The 15,307-nt window shown below is 39.4% G+C and overlaps 1 protein-coding gene across 1 annotated transcript; it reads right to left on the reverse strand.

The window, feature by feature from the left end:
• Positions 1–220: 220 nt before the first annotated feature.
• Positions 221–13,709, reverse strand: rab11b.2 (RAB11B, member RAS oncogene family, gene 2). The gene is made up of 5 exons (NM_001004880.1): positions 13,656–13,709; positions 4,790–4,985; positions 4,295–4,488; positions 3,070–3,150; positions 221–706 (listed from the first exon to the last, which is right to left on the reverse strand). The coding sequence occupies exons 1-5, from the start codon at positions 13,693–13,695 to the stop codon at positions 561–563; spliced, it is 657 nt and encodes a 218-aa protein (NP_001004880.1). The 5' UTR covers positions 13,696–13,709; the 3' UTR covers positions 221–560.
• Positions 13,710–15,307: the final 1,598 nt, after the last annotated feature.

Consider the following 15,307-nt stretch of genomic DNA (forward strand, 5'->3'; position numbering starts at 1 on the left):
CACTCACAAATATTAAACTAACTGAAGATCTTGAGATTACTAAAGCTATATACGTATCCATATGTTCCTTCTTTTAATGGCAATGGTCAACACTGATACTGTGACTTATCTTACAAGGGCTAGAAATGCTACTACACCTCATGCTAAAAAGAAAAGGTGTAATTATACCATAACATTTACATCACTCACAAAGATCATCATAGATTTTCAACAAGAAAACTACCTTTGTATTTTTATTGGTTTGTCTGCTGCCATTGTAGTTACAAACTCAAAAATGGTGCTTATTTTGCACCAATACAAAATGTTTATATATGAATACATACACTCTTTTAAATATTTTGCCTTCAAACCTTGATATAACGTCTACATCCTGAGGTCCAGTAGATCAGGATGTAGCAGCCATAACATTGCAATTGGCACTGATTAGTGGTGAGGCAGGAAGGTGAGCACCATGGGACTCCTGGATATGACTTCTTTTGCCCTGCTTCCTCCACCAATTCTGCCTATCCTAACATCAGTTCATAAGATCTTCTACACAATACCCAGTTATTTACATTTCATCACAGGTTCTGACAGCACTGGAGTTTAATGGATCTTTGCCCATCCATGGTGGGTGTGACACTGATATCAACCACATTATTCCCAGGAGAATCTTCATGGGCTGCCCTGTCCGCCATCTGTTTCTGTGACACTATGCGATAGATCTCTGCAGAAGACAAATTAATTATGTGAGATAAAGCAACATTGGTCACAAAATATTTTGTACAGAATTTCAGCTTAACAGCAAGTCACAAAACATTGCTGTTGTTTCTATGAGAACTTACTGCAACTTACTGCAAAAAGGCTCAAAGCTTGCATCTGCTTGTGCTAGTTGCACTAGTGTAATTTTGGGCATCACTTGTTTAGGCCATGGGTGTATACTGCCCTTTTGTATGTGGCCTATAGTTTTACAGCCAGATAATCAATGTAAAAAATGGTGTAATGATTGATTAGTTTTACTAAGCAATAACTAAAAATCCAAAACTAATTCTCCAAGACAATTACCAGTGCACATATAGTCCTCCTGTATCTTTGCTCTTATAATCTAATTATCTGCCTGGCAAGGCCCAAACATGGAGTAGCTTCAATTTCCATTTTTGGCCTGTTTAGCTAAGAAATAGAAAAAAAACATAGATTTTTCTGTCATTAAAACAACAGGCAAAATCTATGTTTAGAATAACCCATTTTTATTGAGCTCAGGTTGGACAAGGGGCCCTTTCAGGGGTGCTGCTGCCATAAGGGGAGTTGAGAGACTTGCCTCAGATGACAGCACCTGGCAGGTTACCAGAGGCAGCAAAAAGCCTCTCCTGGTAACTTAAAGAGACAAACTAGTGATGTGGCCCCCCTCTTGGGGCAGCTAGGACCCCTCAGGTGGCACTGGGCTCCTTTAACAGCAAACAATAATCTAAACAAAGGAATTAATTCGAAACCAGTTTTGAGGTTTGAATTTGACCCTGCAATAAAAGCTGGACTCTCTCAAAAGGTTGAAACCTTAGTTTAATGCCATACACAATATTTATACTGTAATCCCACATAGCAATGCATCCATATCTGTGCAGAGAATTGCTGCAGATGATTTTGAAGAAAATTAGGTGAATCAATGCAAATGCTGATCTATGTGGGTAAATATAAAACATTTTGTGTGCTCTAACATTTGTGTCAGCTTGCTAACTTGGGTATGGGCGCAAACCTAAAAGGGAATGCTCTACTACTTGGATTTCATTACAATTAGGAACTGCCAAGTGTGGGGCCTGCAAATGCCCTTTGTCATAGTTTCAATGATTTGATGTATTTATATTAAATGCATTTTTATCATGAATAAAAACGATTGGAAACAAAGAAAAGACACAGATATTAACTAAATAGTTCTATTTCATCAACACAAAATAACAAAATTATTGCAAATGCTGTTACCCCTTATTACCTCTAGTCATTTAAAATGGTCAAATGTAGCTTAAAGAAGAAGTAAAGTTAAATCAACAGAGGGTTGGGTGCCAAATGTTAGGCACCCCCCAGTGGTTTTAATGGCTTACCTGAGACCCCAGGTGCTCCTGTTAGCTGGATACTGCACCAGACCAGGGTAGCTCTGTAGGAGCACCAAAGAGCGATCTTCTTCCATTACTTTATTCTTTATACCTGGTGTGCATGTGCAGTAAGATGAAAAGCCAACCTAAATAATAAAGCCAGCTTTTTCACTCATCTGCATATGCGCTGGCGTGAAGAAGGTTTCTGCTACAGAAGCACCGGCCCAGGGTTGAGGTAAGTGGTTTTATTCGCTAGGTGGTGCCCAACATTTGTTACCCCACAGTGATTATAATCTTACTTCTCCTTTATGAACAGTATAATTATTGTGAATTTCTTATAATCATTTATAAAAAGTTCTGTAACATTACTATTCACTATACCAGCAGTACAGTTAAATATTCAAGCATTTATATGAGACTTGGGTTTCCTTGTACAGTTATCTGGCTCATATACCAATCAGCCATGAGTTTATCAGACTGGAAAATCTGCCTGGTCAGTTTTCCTGCATGATAATACCCGCTCCTCAGCAAAGTTCTTGTCCTCTGATGTGATGTTTGCAAGGAGGAGGACATGAGACATATCTCTCTGTTGCACTCAGAGGAACAAAGACATGCAATCAGGATTTCTGGTGAGGCCCCAAAAGCCTGGGCCTAGGGCGGCACAAAGTTAGGGGCGGCATGCCACCCAGCTTGCCACTTTGCTCATATAGGGAGCACTGGGGACAGGATGCACAGAAAACTTCAGCGTGTCCAATCCCAAGTGCTCTCAATGTGAGATAAATGGATGCACATGCAGGGAATGGGGACTGAAATTATAAATCTGGTGTTGCATGCAATACACAGTCCACAAAGTGGAGGTTATAAACCATATATTTTTTTCTTTTTTATTATCCATTTGAAAGCTGGAAAGAAGCAGAAGAGGAAGGCAAATAACTAAAAAAATATACAAAACAGTCCTAATTCGCACATTCTAAAATAGAAATTAGCGTACATATCTGATCTTTACCTGTCAGGATGTTCTTAAATGACTCCTCCACATTGGTTGAATCCAAAGCGGAAGTTTCGATGAATGATAAGTTATTCTTTTCTGTCAGAGAGAAATGAGTAGGGTGCTAAATTACAGTTGCAGGGAAAACAGTTTTTCCAATGAAATGAAATTGTCCGTCAATGTGAAGGTTAGTGTTTTCTATTTCTGAAGTTCAAACAGGAAATAAGAATGGTTGATAAGCTCTATAGTAATCATGGGTTTGGAATGTACCAAGGGCAAAAAATGTGCTTAACTGCAGATCCCTGTGGTGTGCACTTTCTCTTGCTGTATGTGACAAAAGAAAAAAAAAAGCTAAAGGAAAACTAGTCCTAAAGGAAGATGTGGCTGTGTTGTCTTTTGTAATAACATATGATATAGCTGCCAGGTTTGGAAAGTCAGGCCTATGCCCCACTTCTCGTGTACTATGGTCACATTGAGATTTAGTATCACAATATTGTACGATGAGAGCTCATTTACTTTAAATTGCAGGTTGAAAAAATGAATTCAAATATTTCCCACAATGCCGCATTCCTTCCCAGAATGCTAGAATTAACGCACCTGCCTCAAACAGGTTTAAGTATAGGAGGCCCTATACTTACTGCCTGTCAAGTGACAGGAATCTCCTGGGCCAGAGAATACAGAACCTTGCATCACTAGGTGAAATTGGCATACTGGAGCGGTTAAGTGCAGTTACTACAGCTGTATATAGCTATTTATTATCTCTCAGTTTACAATAAGTAGGAAATGTAGATGGTTTTCCTGCTAAAGTTGTACCTGAAGAGCTCCACGTCCAGCTATTTCTGACTGGTCTTGCCCAAATTATATTAGCTTCTTTTAAAAGAATTAAAACAGGGATTATAGCAACGCATGTGAATGTATTTAATCAGGAAATAGCTCTAGAACAGCAAAGGTTTGTAGTTGGTATGTAGGGTTTCCACTTTTTAAGAACAAATTTACAGGCCAGCGGGGTCCAGAGAAGGCTCAGGAAGGTCCAGGCCTTGGTAGGTGTTTTACCGGCTAGGTCAGTAAAATACCGGCCTGGTGGCAACCCTATCGGTGTACCATCTGCCTGTTTTTCAGGCACACCCTGGCAACTTATGAGAAATAATTTAGATTATTTATGCTACAACTTTCATCAGAATTAAAATTCATCACAGTACCAGAGGTTTTCTTGCCAACTAGAAAAACTGGAGTAAGATCACACCTGCAAATGCACGAGCCTCATCTGTGGGGACAGCACGAAGGTGACGCAGGTCGCTTTTGTTCCCAACCAGCATTATGACAATGTTGTTGTCTGCATGGTCCCTCAGCTCTTTGAGCCAGCGCTCCACATTTTCATAGGTCAGATGTTTAGCAATGTCATAAACTAACAGTGCTCCCACTGCACCCCTGTAATAACTGAGAGAGAAATAAAATGATTCTCAAAAATTCCCTCAGTAAGTGCTTATCATTTATCTCAAGCCACTATACCAGTGAGTCGGGCATTCCAAGAGTCACTTCTGCCTCTTCTATGCTCAGCTATTGCCTGATATACTAGGAGACCCACCTGAAACCCTCTGTCTGCTAACTGCACTGATTTACTGGAATAGAGTATTATTTGAATAATATCCTTCATCTATTAAAGATTTGTTCCTGTGAAAAACAGAAACACATCAGTATCACTTAAAGACCCTTTAGTTGTGGACCTTCTGATACTTACGCAGATGTGATGGCTCTGTATCTCTCTTGTCCAGCCGTGTCCCAGATCTGAGCCTTTATAGTCTTGCCATCAACCTGGATGCTCCGGGTGGCAAATTCCACACCGATGGTACTTTTACTCTCCAAGTTAAATTCATTACGAGTAAAACGAGACAGCAGGTTACTCTTACCCACTCCGGAGTCTCCGATCAGAACAACTGTGGGGAGGAAAAGGGGAAAGGTAACTTGCAAGATGCCCGTAAATGTGTAATTCAGCAATGACCAAATTGTATTGTTCTGCTTGTTCGGGCCAGCTGTTTCTTTTCTCACTTCCTTATCAGCCATGTGATTATGCACCCGCTATGAAGGTGCATGGACTAATAACATTATAAGTATGGACAGATGGACTATTACTCAATAAAATTATAAGATGGTATTGCAACTGGCCTCTGAAGGTACCATAAATACATACATACATTATTGGTTAATTCCTCTAAACTTTCTGACCAGATCTGTAGTAGCAGAATTAGGGAATATACACAATGTACAGTACTCACATTGAATTAAAAGAACAATTAAAGAAACTGACACACCCTAACAATGATGATTTGTTCTGGATGACATGTAAGAAGAAAACTTGATCCCTAAAGGCCTTCAAGTTGAAAAATTCAAATGAGCAAACCAGCTGATTTGCAGAGCAACTATGGATCAGGAATTCTGAGAGGCTGTGAAACCCAGGTCTGGAACTAGGGGTAGACAGTAAAGGCATGTGTCTAGGGCACAACAGTGAAGGGGCAAAATAAATACCTTTTCTGTCTGCCTACCCTTAGTTTAGGTCCTGGGTGAGGGAAAGGGTACTAGGAATCTGGCATTCTTTGCACACACATGGAGGTCTCCTTTCCTGCATTCTCTGCTGTCATCTTGTTCAGGGGAGGGGGAGGCACAAGTTTGCCGTGAGTCTGGCATTGATGACCTCTTCAAAGTTTGCTACAACATCACAGCAAATGTATAACAGGATATTCAAAAGATCAACATTCTGCTAGGAATAACATACTAACCAGAGGACATAAGCTGCATCCTTACCACCAGACCTAGACTGGCAATCTATGGATTCTGGCAAATGCCACAGGGGCTGCTGTAAGATGCTATAGACAGTCACTATTTAGTGGAAAGGTGGGGGCTGTTTGGGCCTCTGTGTACTTGAAATGTCAAGGCCTATTATGAATCCCAGTGCAGACCTGCTTAACACAAATAAATCTACTTAAGCAGACAACAGAACTACATCAGAAGCAAACAAAGGTAAACAGATGATTTTTAGTAGACGTAAGCTGAGATCCAAATTACAGAAAGACCTCTTATCCGAAATAACCCTAGGTCTCAAGCATTCTGGATAACAGGTCCCATTTTTCTTTCTACTTCTACACCAAATAAGGCTAAAATATCAGTATTATCTAAAGGGCTCATATTCTGTCCTGCTAAGCCTATTGAAACAATCAGATTGTGCAGTGACATGGAAGAATAGTTCCATGACAAAGAGCAATTTGCCACAGAGAAGCCAGAACAAAACTAAAATAACCTTACTAAAATATACACATAGATACAAACTTCAGAAACCAAACCCCATGATGGCATAATGGATATCTCCCATCACAGGGTCGGAACAGAAATTCTGGTTTTAATGCAGGATAAGCTTTCCAACCTTAATTGACAAGAACAAAATGTAAAGACAGCTTTCTAGGGCTACAGTCAAACCAGCATAACTGCTAACCTCACCTGCACCTGCAGGCATGACATCGCTCTGGTTGCAGACACAAGGAGCAGATTTTGGTGCAAAACTGAATCCTGCAGCGTTTCTGCTCTGAAATCTGCTAAGCATGTCTGCATCCAGATGCAGGAACAACATGGAGTCTAGCCTAATAACATCCATTACTGTTAGCTGCACAAGGATCCAGTGATATCTATTAGTATAGCAAATAACTTAATGTAATGTAAGGGGTCATATAAACACACTTAATTTCTGAGGATTCAAAAGTAGGCTGCTTATACATACTTCCAAAAATCCATAATGTGGGTCATCCAGGTAGACCTATATTGGGTCTAGTTGGGTCACTCCTTTAAAGTTGAGGAAATGAGCTTTTATTTGAAGCAGCATAGGTGGTTCTTTATGGTGAGGGCAGTTTGTGGAATGCCCTGCTTGTTGATATTGTGATGGCAATTCTATTAATGCCTTTAAGAGTGGCTTGTCTTGGACAAGCATAATATCCATAGCTTAAGATCTTTTTAAAATTTTTTTAATAATAACTGCAGAATTTAGGACAAACAAATAAAACACATTAGGGTTGATTCACTAAAGGTCGATAAAACGTGTATTATTTATAGCGTGCGCTGAAAATTTTATCGCGTCTAATTTTTTGCGAATTAACGCACGATTCCCTAAAATCATACTTGCGTTAATTTACACGCGATGCTGCTTGCGTTATTTTAGTTGCGAATACTATTTTAGTGCGGTATTTGACGGAACGCGCGCTAATCAACGCACCGCGTACAAATAGTCGATGCGTGCGAAAAAATGCATGCCATGTTAGCCATACACACCATTACTTTCGGAAAATTACTGTACTGAAAATGACCATTTCCCTGCAAACTGGAGGATGCATCACTCTAGGGCCAACACATACTTGAATAAATCCCACTACAAAGTCCATATTGTGTTGCCAAAAGCTCATTAACTGTACTTTTCTATAATTACCGCCTGCCTCAAGTAGGTGTTAATTTTCGCACAGACAAATGCAATATTTAGCGCGTTTAAGTGTTTGTGAATCATGCGTTAGTCTTATTTCAGCGTACAAGTTAACGCATGCATTAAAATTAACGCATTCGGTAGCGCGAAATTTAACGCACGTGATATGCGACTTAATGCATGCGTTAATACTTTAGCGAATCGCGTGTTTTTTTCCATGCCAATTTTAACGCAAAAAAGCGTGCAATAAAACTTATCGACCTTTAGTGAATCAACCCTTTTGCCTTCAAAATGTACACATATATACACATATTACATACATCCAGTACAGTACATATTTAGGCATTGTAAGTGATAAATATGCCTCATGAATCAACCACTTGTTTTAGTAAGCCTTGCACCTGTGCCAAAAAGGGTAACTGCATTGAAATAATCAGAATTGCTACTCTGAACAATGGAGTAAGCAATTTATAAATATAAGAACATTACCGTACAGGCAAATAAAAATGAGCAACACAGCTGAGTTGTGTTTTTGTCCAGGAAGGAAAAGTGCTGCTGACTGTGCAGGGAAGAGAGGTAGAAATTAGGAGGGGAGGGCCTGACACACACAGATAAGAGTAACCTCTGGAGGGATCAGCTAATACTAATCAGCATCTGTCCCTCAAATAGCAGGATGGGTCACACAAATGGACCACAATGAAGAAAATGCATTTCCCAACACTGTTAGAGCCAATGTGCTGCCCCCCTTCTCTGGAACTCCTACAATCTGTCAGACTTTCTCCCAATCTCTCTGCCTTCAAAGGATCTCTAAAGACAAATTTATTTAGAGAAGCTTACCCTAATTTAACATAACCTCAGTGTGTTGCTAAATAAATAACCTGTGCCACACCTCTCACAACTCTGGTCATGCCCATTCCCACACCTTGTGTCTCATTCCTTTCTCCTTGTAGATTGTAAGCTCTTTTGGGCAGGGCTCCCTTTACCTCTTGTATCGGTTATTGATTGCTTCATATGTTACTCTGTATGTCCAATTTAAGAAACCCACTTATTGTACAGCGCTGCAGAATATGTTGGCGCTTTATAAATAAATGTTAATAATTATATTGTGAGAGCAATTTTGGTGAGGCCACAAAGGCCCAGGCCTAGGGCTGCACAAATTTAAGCCCACCGGAATTTTGCTCACATACAGAGCAATAGGGACCTCTCCCCACTGTTTCGCATGTAAGTTTAAATGATTGCACGAATGTGGGCGCGTGTGTCCGCGAATGCGCATGTGCGCGGGGGTGGCTTCGGGGAGCCCAGGTGACAAATCCGGCGCCTACTGGAGTGTATGTGATCAAAGCTTTATCATTAAATGACTATATTATAAAGAATTTATATGGTTTTAGCCTATATGTGTGCCAATAGGTGGTCTTAATTATATACCTACTTACTTCCTTAAAGAGAACATAAGTAGCATAGTAGGGGGTGGGGGTGGACTGCGGTGGCACTGGGCTAGGGGTGGCTTTGGGGTTCTTTTGGCTAGCTTTATTTTTGTGTTGCAACTCTTTAGTAATACTGACATATTTGTAATGATCTTAAAAGGAACATGTCGGAATCCATTTAAAATAATAGGCAAAAAATATGTTCACCACAAACACTATTCATTGAATTAGTTGAACAAAGGGGTATAGGAGCCCTTTAAAAAATAAAAAAAATGCCGTAAAGTATTCTATTGCTTAAATACAAGATTCTTTTCCTGAATAGATAGATAGATAGATAGATAGATGATAGATAGATAGATAGTGTTATGGTTGAATCAGTAAAGCAAGGGTTAAGCTGCAGATTTGTGCACCCCTTCACTGATCAGCCTGCGTTCCTGAGTACATTTCCACAGCCCAGTGATAAGCACAGGCCCTCTGAGTTGGATGGATTCTGTTCTCAAGCTAGCCTTGGTTACGTCTACTATGGCCTTGAAGACAACAACCTATTTGGCAAAGAGCAGCTCAATGTTTTCTGTGCTGTGAACAGATATCTCTGTGCACGTCCACTGGTAAACTAGTAACACCCATGTTCATATGTTTTTCATATGTGTGCTACTATGCCACAAAGTCTATAAAAACCCTGTGCTTTCTTTGTTCTGACTCTTGGCTCTGTTCAGAACCCACATACATGTCAAATAAATCTTACCTTTTTAACTCAAATGTTATTTGGTATCAGACTTTCCTTAACAACAGATAGATAGATAGCTGTCAGCACAGACTGCTGCTGTGCCAGAGGATTTTGGGCATGGCGCTACAACACATGCACTCGATGCACAGTGACATCACCAAATGCTCACTACAGTGTTCAACCGGGGGATCCTCATAAGTGTGGGGAGACCATGGGGGCAGCCGGGAAAAACAGGTAACGTGATCAAGTGCACAGTGCAAGTTGCACTCCTATGTTTATGTTTTGTATCTATCTATCTATCTATCTATCTATCTATCATCTATCTATATTTTTATCCATAGATAGATAGCACACAAGAGTTTTAAATATTCTGTACATGATATCCTTATAAATGGTGCTAGGGGAAATCAGTTGTAATCAAGGCCTAAAGGGGTTGTTCACCTTTGAGTTAACTTTTAGTATGATATAAAGAGTAATATTCTGAGACAATTTGACAATCTGAGTCTTAATTTTTTTATCATCTGCAGTTTTGAATAATAGCACTGGTATATTAATAGGAGAGGCCTTGAATAAAAAAAGGTTACAGAAAGTAACAATAACAATTAAACTGTAGCCTCGCAAGCAATATTTTTTTGGCTGCTGGGTTAATGACCCCCATTTAAAAAGCTGCAAAGTGTTGAAAAAGAAGGCAAATAATTAAAAAACGATAAAATAAATAATGAAGACCAATTAGCCATTCTATAACTTACTGAGTTAACTTAAAAGTGAACCACTCCTTTAATTTCCATCACATGACTGAAACTTTTGTATTATAATAAATAATGTACCCCTGTTATAAAATATGAGGATATTAGAAGTCCCCTCAGAGTGCCATAACCTGTATAAAAGCCAAGGTATTTCTAGGTAACATATAATATCCTTATATTTTGCAACAGGGGGTACATATTGAATATATACCATATTACTTACTCAACAAAGGTGTACTTCATCCTCATAAAGAATGAAAACTAGTAAGAGTTCTCTAGATGCCAGAATGATACTGTCCAAGGAACATGCTTCTGCACAAGGGTTTGGAAGGCTGACTAATCCTTTCTGTGGCTGCTAGCACCCCACCCATACTGGTTTAATTAAGAAAAGTATTTACACTGCCTCAAACAAAGAGCTGCAACTGGTTAGGACTTACCAAAGAGATTTGCCTAAATGGGACACAAATGGCACACATATCCTCCATTGCTTTATGGTATTATTAAAATCACATTTGTATCAACAATGAGCAGACATGAAATACACTAAAGGAATGTTAGGTAATATAGTCTGCAGTAGGATCGCCACAACTGCCCTAAAACCAGACACAAATAAAAACTCTGATCCTAAATAACCACCAGATCAAAGAGGCAACGCCTTAGCAAATAAAACATTTTGTTTCAAGCAGATGTGTTTTCATTAGATTTTATCTGGATATGAATGTGATCAAATGCAGGAGTCAGAACCTGGTTATTTCACACGGGCCCATGACATGCTATAAACTCTTGTGGAATGACATGAGTCGGGCTTTGGGGTACCTTTGTGCAGTAAAAAGCTCACTACATCCCTATAAAGGGAAAAGTGGAACTTCTTTTTTAAATGACTAACCAGCTGGATATATGGGATAGCATATTGCTGAGATAGAAGGGAGCTCTTGTTTGCAGTGCTGTTCATGTTTTTATTTATTAAAATGTGAGATTAGAGCTCACCACATAAAAACCCACCTCTATGGACTCCTATGGGATTTTTAGATGCATACATAACAATGGGTGAAACTTAGAATTCACCCATTAACTACACTTCTAATAATCTCATAGGAACAGATGGGTGAGTTTTTCAGTCTTGAGCTTTAATTTCACATTTTTTATAAATTTGCCCCATAAAGACTATGAAATATAACCGAATCAGATCACGGTATAGCAGCTGTTACACTAAGGGGCAGACTTATTAAAATGTGAGTTTGGAGCTTAATAAATAAGAACTCCATGTTCTATTTATTCCTATGGGATTTCTTGAAGCGTATTTATCAATGGGTGAAAGTTAGAACTCACCATTTGGTAAATATTCTTCTAAAAATCCCATAGGAATGAAGAGAACATGAATGAGTATTTATGTATTAAGCTCTAAACTCAAATTTTGATAAATTTGCCCCTAATACAACTGTTGCAAATAACAGGGAAGTTAGTTAATAACTCTTGACACTGCAAGTTGACTTTCTTCATAAGGGGAACTCACCATGGGAGCTGCCAGAAGCAATGATCTGGATGGCCCCTGCCTTGTTATCAAGGGCCTACACAATGTCCTTGCTCAATTGCCACAAGACTGACATAATCACACAATGGTTTCCTCCTTTTACAAAAACACCAACACTAACAACCTCTCAGTCTAATAGTGCAGTGTATGTATGTTTGGGAAGAACTGCTTGAAACTGTATGATGCACAAAATGAAGACATACTGTATACAACGCTAGTAAACAGTATAATGAACACAAGTGTCTAATTAAAGTGCCTGCAATATGCTGCACTGCTTTCTCTGTTTAAGTGAAGCTATTTGAATTGGGGCGTATGGATATGTGTAGCAATTGACAATTAATATTTAAATCTTTACTGTTCCTATATGTACTTTAGCTGTGTTTGAACTGTTTCTAGACAGCTGCCTAGCCCACATTCAACAATGCCAATGCAATGTACAGTATATGAATACACTCAGTTGCGTATGACTGCAGTAATGCATGTACGCTAACGCATCGGAACTCCAGCCCAATTGGTTACAAAGGGGCACATCTCTATAGTGCATTGGAAGCTATCCTCTATCTGTGGCACAGACTGACCTCTAAAATGTACCTAAAAGGCCCTAAAAGGCGATACAACCCACTGTCCTGACTGAACTACATATCCCATCACAAGGCTAACATTTAAAGTTCCATGATAACTGTATTGCATTAGTGTTGTTGGGGTATGAGTTATAAAAGTCTAAGCACAGATAAAAAGAACCTCTGCCCTCGGCAGCCCTTTCATTAACTGTAGAGATGCTAGGGAATACAGGCCCTTATTGGTGGCACTAGAAGGGACAACTGCTATACTAAGGTACCAGTAAAATTACTTCAAATGGAAAAGAAGCTGCATTACAGGATCAGCAATTATTCATATTCTTTGCAGAGAATCAGCATTTATTATTTATTGCTGTTCACTGCCATTATATCATGTTAATCATGTTATTTATTGATTTTTTTTTTCTAGTCCTTAAAAAGTGAATATGGATGCCACTTACAAGGCCACTTTGTATATATTTTATGTTCATTCTTGTACCATGGGGATGCAGCAGCGCTTAGCTGTGCAAGGGTTAAACCGTCACACAGAGAATTGAGCTCAAAGAGAAATGTGACATTTCCTTCCTGAGTTTGGCTGGATCAGGATATAAATGGGAATCCTGTTTGTACAGAAGGGATGCGACACAAAGATAACATTGTATGGCCCTGGGGCCCCAGCACAACAGGGCTACTGACAGCACACAATACACAGTACAGCAACCATTGCACATACACTGCTGCAATAAAGAATGAACCACTGATCACACGTACACATCATATACACATACACATCTCATACACATCATATACACATACACATCTCATACACATACACATCTCATACACGACACTGACACTATTTATATCCTAGGTACAAGCCCAATGATGCGTCCATTTAAATCCACAGGGGCTGAATATGACATTTTATGTACAGATTTATGAATAATACAAATGCTATGCTTATGGTTATTTATTGCCAGTAAGGTATATATTCCGCTACAATGAGAGTCCGCTGGACACACCTTTCCCCCTGTCTCTGTGTATAGATGCCTCTGCATTGCTGCACAGTGTTTCCTGGGCGCCCCTTTCTTACGTGCATTTCCCAAGCTGTAAGTGGGCAAGATCCCGTTCCATTCCCCATTACAGTTCAGCAGGACACTTACCTTTGAATAAATAATCGTACTCATCGTCACGGGTCCCCATGTCGCGATGTCCCGAGGCTCGTCTAATTGTGACAATAGAAGGCGACCAGGGCTCAGCAGAATAAGGAAGGAACCGACAACAGCGCCACCTGCTGGGAAACGCACGGCCAACATCTACTGAGACTTAGTAGGCTGCAGGGCAACGCTCCCATTTAGCGCCATCTCATGGCCAAAAGTATGAATAGCTACGAAGGGACCGTTTTTACAACAATGCGTAGCGAAATGCTTTGGTGGATTGAAGCGTTACATTTTTTTTATTTGATTTTTGAGACAACGAATGCACGAATCAGACCTCTGACTGACATCACAGTTTATTAAGAGCTGCAACTCAGTACCAGAATATACAATTTTATAATCAACACCCAGAATTATGTGTTACAGAAATTCTCATTTAATCATTAGGCTTCATTTTATTCTGCTTTTATCGGATTGTGTGATGTTAAATCCAGCTCTTTTAATACATTAAACTTTATTTGTAGATACTGCTTTCTGGACACAATGCCTACATCCTCTGCTGCAAGATCTGCAGCATCACTCAGGTTTCACTGCATTGCCAAATGAGCAGATCTTACCCCAGTGTGCCTACCTAAGGTGGGCAAATATTGTGCTAATTTGATCGTTTGGCCCTAGGGCCAAACAATAAAATTACATCGGTTATAGGAGTGGTCAGAGCAAGGACCACATCAATGAGCCGATGCAGTCCCCAATCTGTCTGAAAAATCAAACCTGCCCAATCGACACCTGCCTGATTTTCAGTCAGGAAGAGGCAGTCAGGGGTCCCCATACATCAGTGTAAAGGACTTAAATTGCCAGCCTAAATCTGCCAATTTAAGCTGCTGAACATCAGCAAAATGTTAATACTGAATTGTCAGAAAGAGATAGAATTCTTTTGTTTCTACCTGTATATCTGATGATTCATCTCTTAAAGGGGTGGTTTAAATTTAACCATCAGTATGTTATAGAATGGACAACACTATGCAACTTTTCAAATGGCCTTCATTATTTATTTCTTATAGTTTTTAAATTATTTGCCTTCTTCTTCAAACTCTTTGTGATTTTCAAATGGGGGTCACTGACCCCAGTAGCCAGTAGCTTTTATTGTTACGTTTTATAACTTTTTTTTCAATTCAGGTCCTGTCCTATTCATATATCAGTCTCTCTTTCAAAGCACTCCCTGGGTGCTAAGATAATTTGTACCCTAGAAACCAGATAGCTGGAGAGCTGCTCAACAAAATTTGAAATAATTAGAAAACTACAAATTATAAAAAAAATGAAGACCAATTGCAAATTGTCTTAGAATATTACTCTCCAGGTCATACTAAAAGTTAACTCAAAGGTAAACAGCCCCTTTAATGTCAGTGGGAAAGATTGTTATTGTAACATGTATGGCCACCTTTAGAACCTGGCCAATAAAATAACTGGGCAGAGCCTTCCAGCTTTCACATGGGACAGAAAGTAGAATAAGGGGAAGGAATTGGGGTGGAGGTGATCTTTTATTGGTTAGGCTAATTAATATGTGTCGTAAGCTAGTGGGCTGGAGATTCGTACAGGTGACCCACTGCAATGTAAAAAGTGACCAGGGAAACATTAAATACATTATTCCTGTATCAACA

Source organism: Xenopus tropicalis, chromosome 1 (genome assembly GCF_000004195.4).
Source record: "Xenopus tropicalis strain Nigerian chromosome 1, UCB_Xtro_10.0, whole genome shotgun sequence".
Taxonomy (NCBI): Eukaryota; Metazoa; Chordata; class Amphibia; order Anura; family Pipidae; genus Xenopus; species Xenopus tropicalis.

Coding starts and splice junctions, on each gene's coding strand:
- rab11b.2 (NM_001004880.1), bottom strand. CDS start 13,695: ATGGGGACCCGTGACGATGAGTACGATTATTTATTCAAAG. Junction 4,986..13,655: donor GTACGATTATTTATTCAAAG/GTAAGTGTCCTG, acceptor TCCTCCCCACAG/TTGTTCTGATCGGAGACTCC. Junction 4,489..4,789: donor TACAGAGCCATCACATCTGC/GTAAGTATCAGA, acceptor TTTCTCTCTCAG/TTATTACAGGGGTGCAGTGG.